The 23,705-nt window shown below is 43.8% G+C and overlaps 2 protein-coding genes across 3 annotated transcripts; one reads left to right on the top strand and one right to left on the bottom strand.

The window, feature by feature from the left end:
• The first annotated feature begins 1,998 nt into the window (after nucleotides 1-1,998).
• pax4 (paired box 4) lies at nucleotides 1,999-5,130 on the top strand. Its single transcript, XM_061762435.1, has 10 exons — nucleotides 1,999-2,047; nucleotides 2,141-2,271; nucleotides 2,367-2,582; nucleotides 2,656-2,737; nucleotides 2,967-3,077; nucleotides 3,163-3,245; nucleotides 3,317-3,365; nucleotides 3,430-3,473; nucleotides 3,538-3,592; nucleotides 4,522-5,130. The coding sequence occupies exons 1-10, from the start codon at nucleotides 2,014-2,016 to the stop codon at nucleotides 4,686-4,688; spliced, it is 972 nt and encodes a 323-aa protein (XP_061618419.1). The 5' UTR covers nucleotides 1,999-2,013; the 3' UTR covers nucleotides 4,689-5,130.
• Nucleotides 2,952-21,771, bottom strand: hgfa (hepatocyte growth factor a). 2 transcript variants are annotated; one of them, XM_061762432.1, is made up of 20 exons: nucleotides 21,493-21,768; nucleotides 19,017-19,179; nucleotides 18,823-18,935; nucleotides 18,312-18,426; nucleotides 15,931-16,073; nucleotides 15,732-15,852; nucleotides 15,534-15,652; nucleotides 12,865-13,036; nucleotides 12,563-12,696; nucleotides 11,949-12,042; nucleotides 10,448-10,587; nucleotides 9,086-9,106; nucleotides 8,878-9,010; nucleotides 8,715-8,789; nucleotides 7,750-7,887; nucleotides 7,558-7,664; nucleotides 7,355-7,488; nucleotides 5,108-6,572; nucleotides 3,149-4,701; nucleotides 2,952-3,083 (listed from the first exon to the last, which is right to left on the bottom strand). In XM_061762432.1, the coding sequence occupies exons 1-18, from the start codon at nucleotides 21,554-21,556 to the stop codon at nucleotides 6,396-6,398; spliced, it is 2,163 nt and encodes a 720-aa protein (XP_061618416.1). In that variant the 5' UTR covers nucleotides 21,557-21,768; the 3' UTR covers nucleotides 2,952-3,083; nucleotides 3,149-4,701; nucleotides 5,108-6,395. The 2 variants fall into 2 exon arrangements, with proteins under 2 accessions (XP_061618416.1, XP_061618418.1); XM_061762434.1 differs by lacking the exons at nucleotides 2,952-3,083; nucleotides 3,149-4,701; nucleotides 5,108-6,572 and adding an exon at nucleotides 6,720-7,168 and having other exon boundaries at nucleotides 21,493-21,771.
• Between the last annotated feature and the right edge of the window lie 1,934 nt (nucleotides 21,772-23,705).

Raw genomic sequence — 23,705 nt, 5'->3', positions numbered from 1 at the left:
GTGTGTGTGTGTGTGCCCACTCACAGGTGGTTAATGTATAATTTGCACCATATGGCTCTTTAAAAAAAAAAAAAAAAAAAGCACCACGCACTTCCATCTGTGTGGACCCAACTAATGATGTTCAATTAGTCACCAGACGAGCCCCCCAAAGTCTCGTCGCCACCGCGCCACGCGTGTTTTTCGCTCCCCCCCACGGACCCGCGCGGGCTAATATTTGCTCGTCAAATATTTCCCTTGGGGACGTTTACAGCACATTTTATCTGCAGCGTGAGGAACATCTGTGAGGGTGATTTCGGGCCCCCCACGAGCGAGGTTGCCCCGATGGTGGCGTTGGCCCTCCTCCGTCCCGATTGGTTGACGTTCCGACGAGAAAATGTAATAAAGGCCCCTCCGTTATGGATTTACGAGTGATCAAAAGCACTTTACCATATGGCACTCGTCCTTGGGGCACATTTCCAAATGTTTGCTTTATGGAAATCCTCCTCCTCCTCCTCCTCCTGCTTCTTCATCTTCGCACACTTGAAGGCAGCACGTGGGAAAAGGATGCCAGGGTCATGTGATCAACCACCCCTGAAAGGACATAAACAGTTGATAACGTCTAAAACTTGGGATATGTCGTCTTCCTCCTATACATGTGCCGTGGACGTGGGGCAAGGTGTCATTTATCCGAAGAACGTGAAGGCACCATTTACGCATTCAATTGAAGTCATTCAGCAACCATACTTCAATAGTTCTTATTTGACACATTTTCTGACATAGTGAAGAAGAAAACACAATTTTCAAAGTGTAAAAAGAAAAAAAGGCACAGATGGGAATGGATGCTTGTTTAATGGGGGTTAAAGCCAATGAATTGCATCATGGGGGGAAAACAACATATCACTCATATAAAGTCATTTCTGTGCACACTCTTCCAGTTAAAATCCATATTTTGTCATATTCAACCCTGGAGACAAGTTGAAAATGGGTATTTTAAGTGAAATAAAAAAATTTCTTTTGCTTATTTTTCAAAAAGTGCGCTTGTGTCCTAAAAAAAAAAAAAAAAAAAAAAAGTAGATTTTAATCCAATTGATTGCACACTGGACACCATTTGGAGGACTTGTACACACACGGAAAAACATGTCCACCATAAAAAAAGAAGGTTAAAACAACATGCTCGAAAATTATTTTTGTAGTCTTCAATTTAATAAACATAAACCAAGCTGAAAATGGACGTTTGTCGTGTAAAATGTGGCAATTATGCTCATTTTCCAAAACATCATGGGAGTACAGTGGGCACTTGTATTCAATAAAAGTTTGTTTTAAAACAATTAATTGCACACTGCGCACCAGTCGGATGACTTTTATACACGAGAAACATTGCGGCATAAACAAAAAAAAAAAACAAAAAAAAGTTTCAAACAACATACAATCTTTTGTCGTCATTTAAACCCTGGAAGAAAGTTGAAAGTTAACATTTGTGTGTGTGGGGGGGGGGAGGGAAGTCCCCTTTGTTTATTTTAATATCTGCTTGACATCCTCAATAAAAGCTGATTTTAAATGAATAGAAGCATTAAAGATAAAGCTGAATTATGACAACTGGAGCAGTTCTTTTTGCGCAGTTTCCCCCACTTTGAAATCCTGACTTAGTCAGGGAGCAAGTCGAAAATTGACATTTCCAAGTTTAAAAATAAACATTTTTGTGCTCGTTTCCAAAAGCACTGATGGGAATCTGCGCTTGTTGAATAAATGTAATTTTTATTATTGTTCCCCGCGATAAACCGAAGCGAGGCGGATGAGGATAAATGAAAAATAACAGTTATTTTTGGACGCATTCGTCCACTTCAAATCCTTCTTTAGGGACATTCAAGACAGGGAATGTATAATCTAATATAAAGCCTCGCCTCCAGGGCTCGGATGGAAATAGCCAATATTGACATTTCAGGGGCTCCCGCCTCACACACGGGCCGAGCTATAAATGAGCCGAGAGGAGGCGTCGGGAGCTCCACAAGTCGCCTGCACCAAGCTTGCACAGACATGTGTGGGACCCATTTTGAGCAGGCAAATCAAGGTCACCTGTATTTGGTTTGTCATATTTGGCATTCGTTGAAGGTCAATTTTGAGGGGGAGTTGATGGTTGTTTGCGTGCTTTTTCTCTGAACAGGAGGCGGAAGCGTCAACCAACTGGGCGGGACGTTCCTCAACGGCAGACCTCTCCCGGACTCCAAGAGGAGGAAAATGGTGGAGCTGGCCTCGGAGGGGGTGCGCCCAAGCCAGATCTCCAGGATCCTGAGGGTATTTGGGAATTAGATACAGCGGTAGCGTGACTGAAGTGTTCCATAACTGGAGCTGATTTCATGTTGCGAGAAGAAAATGTGCGTCTTTCCCAGGTATCCACGGGCTGCGTGAGTAAGATCCTGAGCCGCTACCGCCTCACCGGCCTCCTCCGGCCCAAGACGATCGGCGGGAGCCGACCGCGACTCCTCACGCCCGCCGTCATCGCCGCCGTCGTCCGGCACAAGCGGGACAATCCGTCCGTTTTCGCCTGGGAGATCAGGAGGAGCCTGCTGGCCGCCAGGAGCTGCGAGGCCTCCAAAGTGCCCAGCGTAAGCCACGGGAATGTTGATTTCTTCTTGAGGGAAAATTGGATGCGTTTTTAAATGTTTTGCGGTCCGCAAGGTGTCATCCATAAACCGGATTTTAAGGCAGATCCCCTTGGACCAGGGACCGTGGTGTGACACACACTTTCACGCTGAATACAGTAAGTTACCACAAAGACAATTTAGAGTCAACGCCCGTATATTGTGGTTGAGGAGCTTCAATTCGACAAAAGTACTCATTTGCAGTCATCTTGTGGTAGCAAAAGGCAGTAACAGTACAGTAAAAACATTTTAAGAGGCGCCAATTAGTTGTGGATTTTCGCTTTTCGTGGCAAGACTGTGCCCCGATCCCCCGCATTTTGGGACACAACGTACCTTATATATCGCCAGCTTTGTGCGACACCACAGAAGAAGTAGCCGCCGATGCTGCCAATCCCAAAGGTTCCCACCAGCGAATCCGGACCGCCTTCACTCCGGAGCAGAGCAAAGTGTTGGAAGAAGGTGATGCTTAATAACGAGAAAAAAAAACTATTATCAAAAGCAAAATGAATACATTTCTAAAGTATTCCCACCATTTGTACGGCAGAGTTCTCCCATAGCCAGTACGCCGACGTGTACACCAGAGAGAAGCTCTCCGCCCGGATCCGATTGCCAGAGGAGACCATCAAGGTAGGAAAAAGAAAATGTTCAAGTCAGGCGCTCATTTGAAACTGACCTCGCTGTGCGTCTCCACAAATAAGGTGTGGTTCTCAAACAGAAGGGCCAAGTGGAGGAGAGAGTTTCAACTAAGTAAGTTTGTTGAATGCCAATTGGAAACATGTTGGGGGTACTTAAAGTAGTTTGTCCCTCACAGCTGCCGTACATCCCGGAGTGCGAGAAGGCATCCAAACTCCACAGGTAGTTCGAAGCAACATTTTTACGCACACCGGAGAGACATTTATACGGTTTATCGTGCTGGCAGATGACCACAGCGTCGCACTCCAGCGCATCGCGGGTGTTCCCCAACGGCTGCACAGGTTTGTATAGTTCAGTTCATCACTCGAGTGCGACGAAAGCCAGTCGACAGAATTTCAAACCTTGGAACAAAATATGATTGGGTCGGATTTTAAGGGAAAAGGGCATTCTTCGGATGGCAGTCGGAAACAAAAAGCAGTCTTTGACTTCTAACAACCAGGCCTTTGGCTCGTGGAAAATTGTCGAGGCCTTTTAAAATGTATTTCGCGATGGTGAGGTCAGTCAAAAGAAAATGGAACTGACTAATGAACTGACTTCAAAAAATACAGCCAAAGATCTGTACAACATGGACTAATGTAAAAGTCAGACCATATTGAAAATGGTGGTTATTTTAAAATCAATAACCTCAAATCTGGCCAATGGCTTCTAGAACATGTTTTATATATATATATATATATATCATAGTTAACATTTTGTAGTTACTTTAAAATCAGCTGACACTGACATATGACTTCAGATGTGGCCAGTGGCTTTTCGATTCCAACCAATGACTTGAAAAAGAGAGTGAACAGTAAAAATCACAGATTTCCTACCATCTGTACCAAAGACTTAAAACTGTCCATGATTTATAACTTCCGTAATCACGGCATCAAGATGGCTTCATTGCCTTCTGGTGTGCGCGACATGGCCACTGGAGGGCAGAATAATACTCATTCAGACACATCAGAAGAAGAGTTTCCCAACTACTAAGCTGCAGTAATATTAGTCATGCATCACAGAGGATAAAGAATATATGCCTGCGAGTACTGTTATATTGAATAGTGTTGAAGCACTATTTATGTTCAAATATTCCTTGCTTTATTTATTTATTTGTTTTTATAATTGTTAGCCTGTCGATGGCATTTCCCATTGTTCGTTAGCATGAAGCTCCTCCTCCCTACGAACAGCCTTGGCGCTAACCTCCGATCTTTGTTGTGAAAACCGTCATTAGGTTTCGGGTGTCCCACGTGCGTCTCCATCAATCCCTCCAGGGTGCCCCCGCTTCACCAGCAGCACCCCGAAGACACCAGGACACGTGACGCAAGAGCGGACTTGCCCTTTACCTCTCTCATGTTGAACCGCTATCGTCACAGCACGCGAGATAAGCCCTGGGCTTGACCTGGAGCGCCACCTGGAGGGAGAAAACAGATCACTCTCATCTCCCTCATTTTGCCTCGATATGGAAAGATTTAAAAAAAAAACAAAAAAAAAACAGCAAAGTTGTCGCATTTCTGGTTTGAGTTCATATAGGATCACGTGTAAGAAGAAACTTTTTTTTTTTTTTTTCTCCAAAGAATTGAGCTTTATTGACACAAGTGACAGTAGCAAAGCACGGGTGGACGACGACGGATGCGCTCGGGAGCGGGTCAACGGCGCGTTTAACATGCACAAAGACGCAAGCGGCCAATCATAACGCCACGGATCATATGCACAAGCAAATGACGAGTCCACATGCTCGTGGGATGGAAATGATCTCTGACCATTTTTGGGTGAATTTATAGTCATCCAAAGGATAAAGACAAAAGTATGAACCTCACCTCTAATTCAATTTTTCCTCACTTCTTGCAGCCATCCAGGAGTTTCCTTAAAAAAAAAAAAAACAAACAGATGAAAAATTCAGATTAGTATTGCCACGATTGCCTAGAAATATGAAGATCAGCCATTGTGCGTCATTTTGCAAAATTTAATAATGTCATATCATAAATCATGCCAGCCAGAGGTGATTGTCTCTCACTGCAAAGTTTTCGGTTTTTTTTTCTTTTAATTGAAATGGGAATAATACAACGGAACACAAAAACAAAAGTAGCAGCTTTGATAGACATTATAAAAAATAGATTCAGCCAGTTGCTGTGAAGTTCAAAAATATTACCATGTGATATTTACAAAAATTTACACTGGACTATGTACAACGTCGGTCAATTAAATAGGAGTGAGTAAAAAATATACATGAGAAAAAAAATGTTTCATATGTGGAGTTTGCTACAGTCACTTCAGAAAAAAAATAATTTAAATGTTCTGAATTCCTTTTTGCATCGCTGACATGTTGCCCTCCATTTCCTCAAATGTTTCATGACATAATTAATTGGACCTATTCTTTCATTGTCCAGATGTTGTGAAATTTATAGTCCACGATTAAACAAAAAAAAAAAAGAATCATCATCATCATCCAACTGACATTATCTGCAGCCAATAACGTCTTCATTTAGCCAGCAAACTATCAGCCTCTGGATTCCTTTTTTGTGTGCTCATCTGGTCTTAATTAATGTCCGCGCAAAAGCCAGAAAATTCCAAAAGCATTTGGACGGCAGTCGACAATAAATACAGCAAAGCTACCTCTTCTCTCTTAAATATATCAAGCATCATTAGCGGCGAGGGGAAGTGATGGCAAGGGAAGTGGGATCTATAAGATCCATAAACTCGTGTCCTGAAATCCGTCCCGCTCTATGTACATAAGGCTTCACTTTGCGTGAAAGAGAAAAATATCCGAGTGACCACACACGGCCCGCCAGGGGCCACCGCGGTTCCCTCCAGAAAGCGGAGGCGTGTTTGCCTTGGCGCGGGCCGCCGCTCGCTCATGCCGCAAACATTGGCACGGGCCTCCGAGCGTGAAAGCAGCATTCCTCCGCCGAAGCTTCTTGTCCTCCGCTGGCCACCGTCGGATTATTCAAGTATATTCCAGGAGACAATTCTTTGTCATGTTTGCTTCACACAATCTTCATTTGCATAGTGGAGATTCCATTTTGGTAGTCTGCAATTGTTTTGTTTTTTTCCCTGAAAAAAAAAACAAAAACACTTTTTCCTTCTAAGTTATTCCCCTGCCCCCGGTCAGTTCGTGTCGGGGCTGGGGTAAAGCTTGAAGACTTTGTAAATCCACTGCGAGTAGAACGCCACGTTGACAAAGAGCGCCGGTCGTGACGACGCGCACTTGGTGCGCTGGATGCTCACGCCCACCACCACTCGGCGCTCCTGCTCCCGGCACACCAGCGGACCGCCGTTGTCTTTCTGACAAAAGAAGACAAAAGATCACAACGTGCCAAGTGCAGAAATAAATGTTGCTGTTTTGAAGTTTAGGATGTGTATGATAAGTATGTTTTTCTTGTGATCGTGTTGGACAAAATCTACCCGACAACAAGCGACCAGGCAAATGTGTCATGGAAAAAGCCTTTTTTATTTAATAGAGAGTGACGTTTTCATAGCAATGCGTTTGAATACAATTGTCGTACAATGTTTTGAGGGTAATATGGGTTAGTGCCTGCCTAACTAAGGACTCTCCTTTATCAAAATCTGCCTAGCAACAAGTAGGTAGTATTTCATACACAGTAGTGATTCCAAAGCAAAATTAATGCATTTAAATACGTGCATCCTACATATTGACCTTTTAGAGTAACCTACTACTGAGCGTGTCTGACTTATGATTGTGCGCTACAAAATCCGCCTAGCAACAAGTGGCCATGGAAATGGTGAGTGACACGGGCGCCGGCGAATGAGAGTGTAAAGTTGGCTGGCTGTTAACGATCTGCGTGTTGATCACTTGCAAGGGAAATACATTGTAGCTGGAGATGGTGGGCTATATTCAGTAGCTTGCTTCAACTTCTTTCCTATCAAATTATCAAGTTGCTCAATTAATCATTTCAGCCCATGATTTCAAAGCAAAATAAATACTTTTGGGTACATTGTGTCTAAGAAACGTTGCTGTTTATAGAAATATGGGTTAGTGTGAATCTGTTTGACTTGAGACATGGTGCTCTAAACTACTTAGCAACAAGCAACTTCAAATCCCTTACTTCGCACACGCCTTCCCCTCTCTTGCCTCCAGCACATATCCTGCTCTGTCCGGCGTCGCCCTTGATTCGGGAGCACTTGTCGTCGTCCACCATCGGCATGGTCACCGCGTTCAGCGCCTGCTCCCGTTCCCGATCTGCGCACGCGAAGCGCAGTGGTTGCAGCAAGGTTTTTGTTTTGAAATGCAAGTAAAACAAAAAGTCACCTTTGGTTTCCCCCCATCCGTACATGGTGCAGTTTGTGCCCTCGGCAATATGGCATTCTTTGACGGGAAGATGGATGGTGGCGGCGCCCTCGGACACGGGCGCGGGACTGTAACACGCGTTAATCACAGTCACGTCGTGCGGATTGAAACCGGAGCTAATCGCGCTCAATTGGGGGAACGTTGACAACTCACTCGGCCAGTTTCAGCATGACCAGATTGGATCCCTCCGGGCCGCAGATAAGGCGAGAAATTCCAAGTCTGGGGTGATGGGACGACTCGTTCAGGTGGCGCAGGCCCACCTGCACGCTGTACTCCCTCAGGTCGGGAACGCTGGGGAAAACATTCCCAAAAATTATTAAGAAACTCAACAGGAACATATACAATTAAATCAATTAACAAATAAAATATAATTCACGAATGACAAAACAATACAAATTAAAATGACGAACAATCAAAGAAATTAAATCAACTAATTAAATTCATTAATAGATAATGCAATAAAGAAACTAAATCAATGAACAATATCAATCAGTAAAATTCACTAATTACACTCATGAAATGAATTAATAAATAATATAATAGCTGAAATCAAGTCAACTCGGACAATCATTTAGTTAATGCAATTAAATAAAACAAATTAGTAATTACATCAATTAATTCAGTTATTTAAATAATATAAATGAATAAACTAATTAAATAAAAAAATACGTTGCACCAATTGATAATACTATAAATTAATTCAAATGAATACAAAATATATATACAATTATTTTATTTTAAAAAATGACAACATGACAAGAAATTTAAAAATGCCCAGCAACAACTGACCACCCAAATGTGTGATTCAAATAGTATTTTATATTTAATACAGAGGAGTGATTCCATTGCAAAATAAATGTGTTAAGATACATTTGTTGCTCTTTCAGAGTAAAAAAAGTTCTGATTCGCAACAACTGAACAGGCAAAGATGACTTTTTAAAAAACATTTAATACAGAGAATGGATTTCAGTACAAAATGAATGGTTCACAAAAATGGTCCCGCACCAAACTGGTCTCTTCCAGTTTACATCCCATTTTCACAGCAGCTCATTTAATGCAGCAGTCCCGAATCAAAGCTGAGTAAAGACGATAACGGCTAAATATCTAAAAGCTCATACCAGGATGTGAAGCACTGCTGGTCAGTCAACACCCAATCTTCTCGGATCAAAGAGCCTCCGCACAAATGGATCTTTCTGGAACAACAGCGTTAAAATAAAAGATCAGATGTTTTGAAACCCTCAAAGGAGTTAAAAAAAAATAATTAAAAGGAGAGCATCTCACTCTCTTTGGATGCTGACGACCGAGCTGCCATCTGCTCCTCGCACTCGGTGGCCCCCAACGATGCGAGTGGTGATGTGGACGAAGCACGATATCTTGGGGACGGTCGGGGCCGGACCGGGTGGCGCTTGTGTCGCTGGATGTCACAATGTAAGCGTCAACATCGGAGCATGTGCCGAAAAGAGAGCGGAAAGGTTGCAAAAATACTCACCGTTTGGAGGCGTGGAATCACCTAAACAAAGCACATTGTTAGTCAGAAGAACAGCAGGAATTATGAATTGAGTCTTCCAATATACAAGTAGTGACAGAAGACAAGTTTTAGATTAGCAGAAACTCGTGAGGCTGAATGTGAGTGTTTTCTTTCATAGGTTGAATGCCAATAAACCACTTGTATTGGAAACAGATTCAACAATGTCAACTTTTACAGCAACCTGTTTAGCAGCAAACCGGTCTGGCATAAATTAAGTTTTCCCATTGCGGGATGCGGCTTCGGTTGTGTTGGGAGGTTGTGACAACGGCAAGTTCACGACCAACGAACACTTCCAAATCCAAGACATGAATTATTCCTGCTTTGATACGATAGTGTATGTTATCTAGCACATCTGCTGGGCTCGGAGGTGTTACTTTGACGGTCGGACTGACTAGCCGCAGTGTTGCGCGCTACATTGTTCACATTCTTGGCAGTGTGCGGAGTGTACAGTGTACTTGGCCGGTGGACTGTAAACATTAGAAGGCTGGCAGAGCTTTACACAGCGTGCACACCAGAAGAACTTCCGGTTTCCCAGAAGAAGCCCCTCAACACGAGATGCTACTTGTTACACCACTGCCAGCTAGACAAAGCTAGACTGCTTTCTCCAGTAATTAGCCAGGTGCCAGAAACGCACACCTGACACCTGCTTACTCATTATTTCTCACGCATTCCTCACATTTTTATCGCAACCCCGGCAGTAGAGGGCTTGTGTGCTTTTTGGGACCCAACGTGCTGATCGAGTCCAGATTAAACGCTTGGCGCAGAGGCCAAAAAAGGGGATTTGTGCCCCAAAATGTAAAGCCGTCCTTTGAAGGGTCTGCTGGAGAGTTCCCACGAAGGAACACAGCACACATGGTCCGTTCTTATGAGGCCAAATGACATCACTGGCCTTTCCCTTAGTTACTGTTGCTAAGGCGGCCAAGCTTTCCGAGCCAACGTGGGAGATAGGGCGGCGTGCTTGTGAAGGTTACGGCCGTGCGCCATGTCAAAGTGACAAAGAAATAATGCAAAACAAATCAAGACGGACGCCAAGGCTTTACAGATTGCAGAGCAAAGAGCAAAAGTCAACCATCAAAACACATGACGAGACAGCGGGGTAGGACTGCCACATAGCTTTAATTTGCTCTTCAACCTAGCCCAACTCAATTCATAATTTCTACCTATAATAAGAGCAAAAATGCATAGAAAACTTTTTAAAAAAATCTTAAAATGCATCATTGACTTCAATGGAGAGTGTTGGACCTCTGTTCTGTGCTGCAAAGTGATTGACTGGTGTGCGTGTCCAAGGCCAATTGAACAAATAAGGATGTGTCGTCCACTCACACTGCTTCAGTTTGCAGTAGTCCCAAGCCAGGCGGGTGTTTGGGTCAGTATAGCACCAGGGCCCGTGTTTGTCCCGGTCCGGGTTCCGGCAGTAGTTCTTGTCCAGCCCTACATGGGATAGTGTAGAGTGAGAATCCCCGCTGTAAAACACACAAATATAGATGCTCATGTTCCGTTTGTTATTTGGCAAACAGTGGTTATCACAACACACACACACACACACACAAACTGCACGCTGAACGGTCACCGCGGGGCACGAAAGTCGCATCTCAATGCCTGCGGCGCACCCGTAGAAGGAAACTGCGCGTTTGGCCAACAGTGCTCATGGGACTTTGAAAGTATGCACTCTCAGACCGCCAGGAGCCACGTCCACCACGGAGCACACTTGGAGGAATTCCCATCCAAGGAGCGCGCAAACCCTGTTCTCACGTATCCCTGAAAAGCCATTACTGAACAGGCCCAGCACACGCACACACACATGCGGAAGCACGGCAATTTGTCAAGAGGTGAAGATAATTTCACTTCCCAGGAGAATGTTAAACAAGCCGTGATGTTTTTTCTTCCCGGGACGACCCCTCACCTCAAGCCAGGCTAGACTGGCTGGCGAGGGGAGCTGATTGGCTTTGATCTGCTCCCCGTGCCAAGCACTTCCCGCAGGTCAGGGGTCTGCTCTGGAACATGTCCATCTGCCCGTGCCGTTTTGGCTTTTAAAATTCCTGTAAATTAAGCTATTCCAACCTGGGAGCGTCTGAAATAATAATTGGGCTTGGTGGTGACCCCTGAGGAACCCCTGATTTCCCCAGATTTTTTTGCTGTTTGTTTTCACGGCTTAACTCCATTCATATGAAAGAGATTTTCACATGGACAAAAAAAGGGGTGGGGGGCTTGTCCGCTTGTCCACAAACACTCATCAGTTAGTGGTGAAGAATTGCCCCCCCTCTCTCTCTCGAGGAAACATTCCCAGTGTTTCGCCGCTTATGTTTGCTCTGAAATAAGGAATAGGCCTATAAAAATGTTAGGAGCACATAGCTACCTTCGTTAGCTTAGTTGGCTAAGGGCAGTTACAACGCCAAATGCTGTTAGCATAAAATTGGGGTTCACAAGCTAACAAAAACATACCATACAAGTGCATTACTTCTGATTTGAATGACTATGCATCTAACTGCATAGCTTTAATTTTTGGAAACATCCCTTCAACCTAGCTGAATAACACAAGTTGCTTCGGCAGGTGTCCTAAGCATATCACTTAACCATAATTAGATTTGAAAAGTGCCAAAATATATTGAAGAGTTTATTAACGATCAAATTTTGCATTGAGTTCAATGGCGCGCCACCAGGAACCTAGCTCGATAAGGATACTAAATGTTGTCAACCCAACCGAACACAGATCACTTTTGCCAGTGCCCCAAGTGCATTGTTTAACTGTAATTACCTTTAAAAAAATAAAAAAAAATAAAAAGCAAAAATTAAGAGAAAACTTTAGAAATTGTGCTTTTCTTACCTGTTGATGTGACGGGACCAGTTGGCGCAAGGAATCCCCGAACGAGTGACAGCTAAGGTGCCCCGGTACGCCTCCCCATCGTTGTCGTAGCACTCTACGGAAGAACGAGAGACTTTGTTATTGTAAGAACATTTCCACCCTGGAGGGAGGCAATCGGGCTTTCTCCTACGACGCCTAATTGCAATCAGCGAGCACAAGTGTGTGGGCTCGCTCATGAGGCGCGCTGTGGTCAATTTTTAAAGTCCGCCGAGGGTCCTCAAGGCAATAAAACATTCAAATAGAATCAGAGCATGTGTGGTCCGCTTCAACAGAACGCAGACCAACATCTGAAGTGACAGCGAGCTCGAAAGTGTGCCGCTTTATTCCTTCTGGGAAGAGGCAAACTAATGCTGCGTTCAAAAATACTAGAAAATTAGCAAGAAAAGAACAAGTGTTTATGTGTATAGGCCTACCGATTTCTATGAGGACCAGTTTGTGCTCAACAGCTGGTACAACAAAGAAAACACTTTTTGGTCACAGGTGTGAAACTCTCCAGATTTCTCGAACATGTCAGCACGAGGCTCACATGTTGTAAGCGTGACCACGAGGTCGTTTGACGTCTGAGAGTGATTTACCGGTCTTCTTGGCAGCCTGGGCGTCACACCTGGGGATGTGCGTGCAGTTGGCCCGTCGCTGGTTGGGCTCGCTGGTGAAGCACCACGGGTAATCGGATCCGTCTGGGTTGCGGCAGAAGTTGTCGCGCAGGTCCCTGGGAGGCGCACAAACACACACAAACCAGGACAGTTTCTTTTTTAAAAACAAGAACGCTATTTTTTTTTTTTTTGGCATGGCAACAGTCAGGATAAAGAGTCCCCCCTGGAGAGCGAGCCTTATCTGAATCCAAGATGTCGGCGGAGGACGAGAGCGCATTACTCACTTGCATTTGAAGTTGACGGGAAGAAAGGAGTGCCGGTGGGGGAACTGCGAATCCCAGCGCTGACACGTCACCCCCTCGGGAGTCACATTCATGGTGCCGCGGTACTCTCTGCCTTTTCCCCGGACGCACAATGTCGTCGCGTTCACATCTGGATCCTCGCTGGAGTCGGATTCTTTAAAAAAACAGAAAAAAAACGACAGTGAAGTTGTGCTTGTGGAAGAGAAGGAAGATATTAATCCTTGCAAGAATGTGCCATGTTTAACCTGAAGACAGATGATCAAAAACAGTAGCAGAGCCCCCACCACTGCTTCATCATCCCCCCCCCCCTCCTATCCTGAGAGGAAGCTTGCTGTTTATTCATAACATTGACAGACGCCGCACATTCTTGCACGCTGGGACATCCGCAACAACACCACCTTTTTCACCATCTCAAAAAGTCTTCACATCAGTATGTTGCGTTTTTTTGGGGGGGATTTTAAGCCCGCAGTATTGAATTTATTGATAAGGCAGTGGAGCCACTGTTATGATTTCAGTCGTGTGGCATTCTTCCACACTGGGCAATCCACAATAACAAAAAGTCATTTCACCCTTAGGGTGTCCTTGAAATACCCAATTGCCAAGCTGGCCCAATACTATTGTAAAACATATTGCATAATTAATTGTAACCTTTTAAAGGACAGCATTCTTTGTACGTTTGTTTTTAATTGAGAAAAAAAAAAAATCCATAAAATACATCTGAACTATGCATATCAAATATTAAGCATATTTGGGGTATTTTGATCGTTTATTATTGAACTTGTGCATGGACAAATTATTCTACACTGATGCACAATAAAAACAAAGTCATTTAAGCCTTAAATAGATCTTTTAAACATCCAGTTGTTACCTTCTCAAGAATTGATGTCAAAATATTAGCGGTTCATTTTTTTCTCCCACTTTAAATTAGTCTATTTTGGGGATATTAACCCTTTAAAACCCAGTATGTTTATATAACTCAATCGTGTTTCGTAGAAAATGGACATTGACAAACAATAATACAATATTCATAGAAAAACCCTTTTCAGTAGCGAGGTATCAAATTGTAAATCTCATAGAGGAAATGCTCACATTTAACGTTTTTGTTTCGTGAAAAAACCCCAAAACAAAACGTATGAATGTTGAATTTATTACACGAGACACTTTCGATGTTCCCAGTGTGGGAATCTCTGCTTTGAGAGCATCCTAACAACTAAATGATCCTAAACACATTCAGGTGGAATCCTTCCCCCTGGATTTCGGTCTGTGTTTCTTTAAGCCTTTGACTGATGAGATGGGAAAAGACGGAGGAGGCAAGTATTTGGTCGTATTTGGGGGGAAGATTCTTGATGTAAGGAATGCCAGGCAGCAGCACAGGTCAGTGGTTTTTATCTGTGCGAGCGCCGCCATTGAGGGATGTGCACATCTGGATGCAACGCCCCACCCTGCCTGTAAATCATTAGCTGCACTGTAAAGTCAATGCATGTGGACAGAAACACAGAAAGGATGCTCGCCTTTCGCGTGCGAGCATATTTCACTGAAACTCATTCCGGGGAGTCTTTTCACGCCCTGTGTTGCCAATCTTCCCACGCCTCCACGGGCTCATTTTTAGGTAAATGTGAAAAAAGTCAAAACCTTTAGTGGCGGTAATTGGAAATATTTCCACATTATTCGACGATAAATGAAATGAAATGAAATGGCAACTCTAAAACAAATGTAAACTCAAAATATATTAGCTAGCTTGCAAATTAGGTAGCTACCTAACCAGTAAATTGGCCAATTAAAAACTAAACTAGCCAACTAACAGCTCAATTAACTAACAAAAAAAGAACAGAAAGTTTACACTAACTTCATTTGCTAACAAATAATACGATAATGTGGCAAGGTAGTTTTGATGTAATCCTGCTCGTAAAATAGACTAACCATCATACTAGGCAGCTAACTAACAACCTAACTAGCTAATTAATAAAAAAAAAATATATATATATTTTTCCAGGTAGTTTTTACATAATCCCACTATCTAGCACACTAGCTAGCTCGTATATTAGCCAATTAACGATCAAAGTAACCGACTAATTGACAACCTAACTAGCTGACAAAAAACACACTAAGTAATTTGGTAGATTTTATGTAATTTCGCTAGCTATCCCACTAGGAAAGTCGTGAAATGGCTAATAATTAGCCAACTAAGTAACAACCGAACTAAAACAGCACCTAAAGTCTGCCCTGATCCGTGTACCATCCCGCCATGATTAGCCAGTTTTTCCATAATCCTGCTCTCTATCTAGCAAACTAGCTCACTTGATAACGAAACCAAAAAAGTAAAACAAAGTGGTTGTGGGATTTTTTAGCCATCTTAATATAGTTCTCCAATAAAACAATGGTGTCAGACCCTCCGCAAAAGAAAAACAAAGTGACGTCAACAACATTTAGAATGGGGACAACATGAAACAATTATTCTACTTAAACAGCCAAAACCAGCAAACCCTTCTGTCGCCATCAATCCACAAGCCCCAAAGCCACAGTCTGCCCGTTGCCATTAGCGCTCTCTGATCTCCTAATAGCTTCCTAACAGCCATTTGCCAACTTGAAACAATCCAAGATGAATTGCCTCCAAAGCATGGAGTAGGATTTTGAGCGAGCTGAGCCCTTACCACACAAGGTGATGTTGCAGTACTCCCAGGGAGTCTTGGGATCCATGGTGTAGCACCAGGGACGAAGGCGATTGTCCGGGTTGCGACAGTAGTTGTCTGCTAAGCCTTTGTCCCTGTACCTGACCAGGAGACGGAAGGCAGAGGTGAAAAACCGCTAAACCAACTGTGGCTAGTTTTCGCATTTGTATGTGGACAAACTTTTTAGGCTGGAATGTGTGCTTGTGGGGCCTGGTGGAGTCCCATCTCTGGCACTCTTTGCCACTCTCGGTTTGGTCAACTTTGCCCCGGTAATCCTCGCCGTTGCACGTCATGCACACGTCTGTCGACACAATCGAACCGCACATTTATTTATGGTGAAAACACAAGCCCGTATCAGTTTTCGCCTCGCGCGGTTTACCCTCAGAACACTGCGGCACGCCACACTCCTCAGCCCGCACGTTGGGATCGGTGGTGTAGCACCACGGACCACCGGGGTCGTTGTTGGGATTCCGGCAGAAGTTCTCCCTTAGGTCTTGGGTCGGGTACCTATCGGGATAAAACCTACAAAAGGGAAGTTAACAGAGTGTACAGTGGAGTACACTGGAGAAATACATTTCAGGGAGTCGCTGGGTCTGTGTATATACAGGGTGTTGAGCACGCGCTACCTAGCAAAATAAACCCAAACCCCATTTGCATGAAGACTCGAGCTACAAGATTAAAAACCTTTGCGATCGCATGCAAAATTAGTCATTGATACACCTTGCCATAATGAGCGCTCCCTTGTCGCTGCTCCCTCATGTGTGAAGGAGCCCGACAGAATCAGGAACAACGGAAGGTGATGGATCACCCGCCGTGACCCGTCTTTACGTCATCCCCCTCTTCAGCCAAGTGAGCATGGTTAAGCCACCGTGAAGGTGCAGGAACAAAACCAGGATAGGATGGCATGACGGGATCTCCGTCTTACATGAACACAGTGTGGAAACTGGGCTTATCCCAGGATATGTTTATAATTTTAAATATACAAACTAAGTAATTGATACACTTTGCCGTCATGAGTGAAGGAGCCTGACGGGACGAGGAACAACCGGCAGCGTAGAAAGTGAAATGATGGATCGCGCACTGTGACCCACCTTGGACTTTGTTGTGTGCGGTGTTCTGTCGATTAAGCGTGGTCAAGACACTGTGAAAGCGCAGGAACAAGTACCAGGCTTGGATTTCTGGCCGAGATCTCTTTGGATGCACCTTTCCCGCATGCGTAAAGAAGCTCGACAGGACCGGGAACAACCGCCGGCGCAGAACACAAAGTGATGCTTCAGCCACCGTGACCTGGTTTGCACTTTTTCGCGTGTGGCCTTAAATGTAATCCCCCCTTCTGGCGAATAAGAGTGGTCAAGCCACTGTGAAAGGGCAGGAACCAGAACCCGGCTTGGGGGACACTAATTTACATAGACAAGGTGTGGAAACCAGGATGTCTTAATGATCCGGACAGACCATGAACTCCAAACGCAAAACAACAGGGAAGGTCTTCGGGTTTTTCCACCCTGTCAGCAGGTTGTCCGAACACTCTACCCTCACCGACGACTCTTGTCCTGGGGGACTTTACTCTAACCCTGCCCCGCCTCCACTTTCATGCACCGGGGGCTTACATAAAGCTTTGACACTAATGCACGACATCATTCAACCCAGAACAAGGAGATACGCTCCGAAAAAAAAAACCCCAAAAAAACTCCACTAAAATCTCACCCCTGCTTAGCAACGCACCAGCAGAACCCGAAACATCTGCTTTGTGTTAAACCTCTTTATAATGTCAATGTATTTATATCATACTCCAGTATATAATAAATTGTATTACAAGGTAGTACACGGTACCCCACACAAAACAGGTTGCATGTGGTGAGAGTCCATAAAAGGCCGCCGCACTAAGAGCGAGTTAGCCGTAATGATGTTGCGCTAACAGATGTTAGCCAGTTACTCCTTCAATTGATCTCGCTGCCAGAGTCAGTTCACATTCTACATGTGCTACGTTCCTACACGCACATACTTTGAACGCATTGGCAAGGCCCGACCGAAGCAACGCTGGCCTGCGAAAGAGACTACGGGAAATATTTATGACTCGCGGTCCAGTAAACTTCGTAAAGTCAGACCTCTCGAATAGTAAAACAAGTTGGGACTTGAAAAATGACAGCTGACAATGACATTGATGAAGATCGATAAATGGATTTTAGCTTGTAGCCTCTCTGACACATTTTGGAAACGTTCGCATGTTTACCTTGCGAGATGAACGTAAAAAGGCTTGTGTCGCAGTCGGTGCTGCTAAATGCTAAACAAAATAAATAAATGCTGCTCAATACTGAATTTGGATGAGATGAAATCCAGGCTTGTTGCAGCTAGCACTAACAACCTAGCATTACATACCAACTCTGACAAATTCAACCATTCTTAAGGTTTCGAATGATTGCAACTATCATTGATTATTATTGAAACGTTTTGATAACATTTCTGCCTAAACAAAATGGGCAGTAAAGTTCTACACCATGTTTGCATTCACATCTAGCAAATGCAAATTCAATCGGGATTCACTTTTTTTTTGTTTTTTTTATATAAAGAAAAGGTTATATAAAATGTATGGGCTAAAGAAACTAACGCTACCGTAAACCGAAATACAACGTGAAAGGAAAATTCCCTTAAAAATCCAAGCTACTTTGATCCATTTTGAATTATTCCAGTCAGTCTACAGTCTAAAACTCTCGCCTGGACGTAGCCGTGACTTTTTGAAGGTATAAAAGTGGGAGTACTTACGTGTGTTCATTGATGTTATTATCAGACCAGGCTTGACACGTTATGTTAGACTTGGTCCAAGACCTCCTCCCTCTGTAGTTGTCCTTGGGTCCCATGATGCACTCCCGTATGTAATCTGAGCAAGCAGAGCGGAGAAAACCACTTGAAAGTGTCTATTCATGTCACATTATTCTTTAGATTTAGATTATTTGCCAATCATATCTTCTCATTGTTTGTACATGGTCAGTCAGAGCTATTTGTCATGCCCAAAACAACACCCCGGGGTTCGTTCAATGTCACCGGAGCAGCGAGCGGGGGGAGTTTCCGCAAATTCTCGAGTGCTAGATTCCGCAGGCTGCGCGGCGCTACAACTGTAAACAAAGATTCTTTACAGACTTGTTTACGCGTAATCGCCATGTGCCCTTTTCAGACCCGTTGGTAGTGTCAACACGGACTTCTACAAATTCCTGCGAGCTCCCCAAAACACAAATACTCGTGAATAACGTCGCGAAGAAGAGGCTAAATTGTTTACCTTTCTTTTCGTACAGCGTGAAATTGGCGTGAGCCTGCTTCTGCGCGCCGTGGCTGAAACGGTCGAAGGGAAGCAAGTGGCATTTCCTGTTGTGCTTGTGGAAGTTGAAGGCCCTGCACACAGGAAGATGTTAGCTGATGAGCGCCTGATTAAAACAAAACAATAAACAAGAAGAACAACTGTCGCTATCTCACCTGCAGTTGAAGTTCTTCTTGACTTTCTTGCACTTGCGGGCGCAGTGCTCCTGCGAGCGGCTGTTGCGTACCACGGCCAACTGCGGACAATCGGCGCAGACCAGCAGCTGGTTTTCAGACTTTTCGTAGCGCTGCAAAGACTGTCGGCTCTTTCGACAGACTCCTGACGGGTGAAAAACAGCAAGCTGGCGTAAGAAAAACTTCCCATCACCACATGCTAACCTTGTACAGTTCCGATTTCTAAGCCAACCCGCCATAGTCGTACATTTTTATGGCAATTTTATTTAACTTGACAAAATTTGTAACTAGTGCAGGAGGTATTTTTCGAACATTGGTTAACTGTATTTCGTAAATATAATTGAAACATTTTCTGAGAACTATAAATGTGATGAATGGCATATGGCAGCATCGTATTATTCTGATTTAAACATTTACGATTTTTGTAATAACATATTTTTGGCGGAATATCAAAAAGAAATAAACGAGGATCTCTTAACAACAGTTTTGTTTACCTTTGTACGTATTACAATTATTAGGGAATAGCATGTCAGCCTCGTATAAAACTACGGCATCAAACGTTCCCCTTTCTTGAAATGTTAGTCGTATTTTGAATGAAAAATATTACATTAATACATAATTAAATGGAAAAGGACATTTTATCTGATTACTTGCTCCGCCTTGATGCGGCACTACCCAACCATTTCTGTTCCGGGTGAATTTACGTCAAATTTGAGCAGAATGTTAGCATTTTTATGAAATTGTAAAACTGCCAACTCCGAATTGTTGACAGTCCAGTTTTCGGCCCTAACACTTTCAAATGATGGCTAAATGTCGCCTTTGTGTCGAAAAATACTTTGCTGAAGTTCAACAACAGTCACATTTTTGGCCAAATCGCTTTCAAACTGTTTGCATTTTTGTGGAAAAGTACTTTGACAATGTTTGAAAATGGTCAACGTTTGGCACTTGCGCGTTCAAATCACAGCAAGAGTCAGCAATAGCAAACTTTGTTGTGTGAAAACAGTCCAGTTTTCGCCCCCAACGAGTTGAATTTTTGACAAAATTGAGTGCTTTTACAGCAAAATACTTTGTTAATGTAAGAGAGTCAATTTGGAGACTATTACAGTCCGAAGCATGATGTATTCCCTCGTAAAAATCTTGCGAGGAGACATGGCACGAGTAAACGCCGTAAATGTGACAACCAAATTGAAACATTGCCATCACTCTCGCTTCATTCCGAAGGCCTCGGCGGCGGGTTCTCCAGCGAGGACTACATGAAAAGAAGCGGCGCAAAGACAATGTGCGCAGAAGAGGGGGTTCACAAGGAGGACACCGCCATAATTTAAAGCCCAAATCCTCCTGTGTTCACTTCCACCTGCCGAGGGGTGGTGGGAACGAAGCCCCACCACCTTGTACAGAACCGCCCTTTGCTTACAACGTACGCTCATTTGGCTTTACAAGCGACACGAGCGGTGGTTGCAGAGACGGTTGGAAATGTTGTTTTTTTTTTTTTTTTTTTGGACTCGAGCGCAGCACATCTGGCACTCATCACAGTGTTGTTGCAGCCCTCATGTCTGGCCGGGCCGCTCATTTAGATTTCACTTTAGGCTCTTCCTCAGACGCGGGAAAGGCCGACGTTGCGCTGCGGCCGTGGATCGTTGAGGGTGGGCTGCGCCGGGGCCGGTCAATGGTGCGACAGATGCAGCTGTTATCAATGATGTCAATTATAATCCCATTACATTGGGATTTAAGAGAGCATTAAACCTTAAGTATGAGGGGCAGCCAGAGAGGCAATGTATTTTTTATTTATTTTTTTTAATCATACAATTTTTTTTTATTTGTATTTGTGTCATATTTGTTTCCAAATTTTGCACACTGAAATGTTTGTTTTTTTAGTTATATTCCAGTAAAGATACATTGTTTAAGTACACAGTTTGAGCCTATAAAAAAAGATATTTTTAATTGTGCCTTTTCCAGAAACGTCTTTCTTCAGGCTTCTGATTGGCTCGGAAGATACAGCGCCACCTGTTGCTTTGGCATACACTTGACAGTCTTCAAGTGTGGAGTGATTTTACTTGAGGGACCAATTTTCAGTTTTATGTGAACAAGTCAGCATCCTTACGCATCGTAAACGTCAGTGCTCCAATAAAACTATCTTGGCTGCAGCATCCAATGGTAAATAAAAGGAAATAAGAGGGCCCCGTGATGGGGAGGGCCACTATGAAGCAGAGCAAATATTTAATCTTTGAGCCAAACGCTTATTAATTGCTCCAAAAACAACCCCCCCCCCCCTCTTCCAGAGTCGCATTAAACACCGTGCTTTACTCGCGCGTCATTCAAGACAGAACTCCGTAGGAAAAAACGATGATTTAACACTTGCTGCGCGTTTGTTAGGATTATATTGACACAGACACCGATAAAAACACGCGTGTGGAGACGAGCACGAAGTTGGCCCAGGTTCGGCATCATCACGGCTTACCTGCATCCAGCATGCTGAGCAGCGCGCACACCAGCGCCTGGTAAATCCAAACGTGCGTCCTCATGGTGGACTTGACCGGGATGCGCGTGTACGCAGGTAGCTTGTTGCGTGGTGTGAGACACGCACACTCGGGATGCTTCAACGTGACGTTCTGGCCGACGTCTGCCCAAAGACTCGCTGGTGGCGTCCACGCGCGTCCTCGGTTCAACCCGCCCACTTCACGAGACTTCTCTCGCTCTTTTTCTACCGGAGGCGACTGACTGGAGCGCGCGTCAAGCGCACTGAAATGCACGCAGGACAAACCACGTCCGGTTCTCGGTGTCAAAATAAAACGTCCGCTCGAAAATAACGGTTTCAAAAGTACGAATGTTGATCGATTATTTAAATTTTATTTTAGAATAATAATAATAATAATAATTCAATTTACACTAGAAACAGTTGTCAAAGTGCTGGGAAAAAAATAAACTAACAAACAGTACAGTAACAATTTGGGGGCAGGTATTTAAAAAAATGGCTATTGGTTTGTTTTTCACCCAATAAATTCGACATCAAAATTAATATAAATCTATACAACATTTTTAACCATGTAACTATGCTATGTAAAGTGGCTGTGTACTACATTTGGTGTGCTTTGTAAAATGTCTTTCGCTGTATCTTCCTATCCGTGTTGCACGGAAACAATCAAAAATGTACAGTGGACCTCCGCATATTCGTGGCTCGTCAGTTCTGGATTCACCGATTTGTAGATTTTTTTTGTAGACCCCTGCTTACTTGCGGTATTTTGATATGATGTAGTATAAGTATAATGAGCGCCAATAGTTCGATACCTGTCACTGTTCGCAGTTGGGCCTGGTCCCTTTGCCCCGCGAATAGCAGGGAACCACTTTATTGGCACAACTGACTGTTCCCTTCTATTTCTGCCTCGCAACTAGTGACTACAAACATAACCATGGTCAAGTTTTGAATAATTATGTTGACCGAGTTTCACTAATGTTTATTAAAGCTAAGTTTTGTTGGCCCCCATCTACGCTCTCAAGGGGCCTCCAGTCGACCTTAGCAGGGCACCTGGACTCCAATCAATTGTCTAACACGCTTTTAATTAACATACAAGTGAGCACTTAATGGATTTCTGTAAAAAAAATAAAAAATAAAATTATATATATATATATATATATATATTAAAAAGACTTCCACACTACATGTTGCATTTCTAATTATGCATACAAATATGATGAATTGCTCTTGGAAATGTCGTTGGTATTTTTCAGTTAGTCTTGTAGCTGATTTACAAGCCAGATAATGCCCAAATTAACGTGAACACTCTACTTGCTGACATAGTTTTTCTGAAAGTGGGATGCAAATCTGAGCGCTCGGACTTCTTCAGGAGAGCACCTGACGCCAAAAAAAGGGGATAATTGTAAGAGCAGGATCCCGCGTGCGTTCGTCCCCATTGCCTCACTTTGGCTGCCGTGGAAAAACAGATGGGATTCTTGGCGGTCTGTGCCAAAGATCACTTGGCACTACATGCCGAGATCCTCAGCCAGTTGCAAAATGCCTTCAGGTACCGAAGCGCATAAGCAGGAAGTATTCAAAAACAAACTTTCACTTCCAATCAATCACTGTAGGACAAAAGTTTGGGGATTTTCAGAGATAATAAAATGGGAATGTAACAATCCAAATGTATTGTAGAAACACAGGGAAGAAAAATGTCACAAAGGGCAGCACACACTCTTAATGTGGACATCCCGGTGGAGTTATATTAGACGAGAGGAAAAAGTCTTGAGGCAGGGCAGCTAGAAGCGATTCAGTTCAGGTACCAGCAAACGGGACTTTTGCTGGGCCCCCACCCGAACTTGACAGGAAATCCACAAATGCCCGGCGGTCTCAGGGCCCGAGAGAGAGAGAGAGAGAGAGAGAGAGAGAGAGAGAGAGAGAGAGAGAGAGAGAGAGAGAGAGAGAGAGAGAGAAAGAGCGAGAGAGAGAGACACACACCAACGTTGTGGAGGAACGATCGCCAGCCGCCCTGGTTAGGGCTCATTAGGAAATGTGTGGGTCAATTGGACTTTGCTGCCTTTTGGTCAGCATGTGTGTAGTGAAGTACCAGCAGGTGTAGAGGCATGCTCACATCACACCTGCCAATCAGCCTCAAGAAGAAATCCAGACACGCAAAAACGTCTTTTTGACATTTTTAGGTGTGTATATCAACCCTTTGA

This window comes from Phyllopteryx taeniolatus, chromosome 22, assembly GCF_024500385.1.
Source record: "Phyllopteryx taeniolatus isolate TA_2022b chromosome 22, UOR_Ptae_1.2, whole genome shotgun sequence".
Lineage (NCBI taxonomy): Eukaryota > Metazoa > Chordata > Actinopteri > Syngnathiformes > Syngnathidae > Phyllopteryx > Phyllopteryx taeniolatus.
This window is presented reverse-complemented; position numbering and strand designations above follow the sequence as displayed.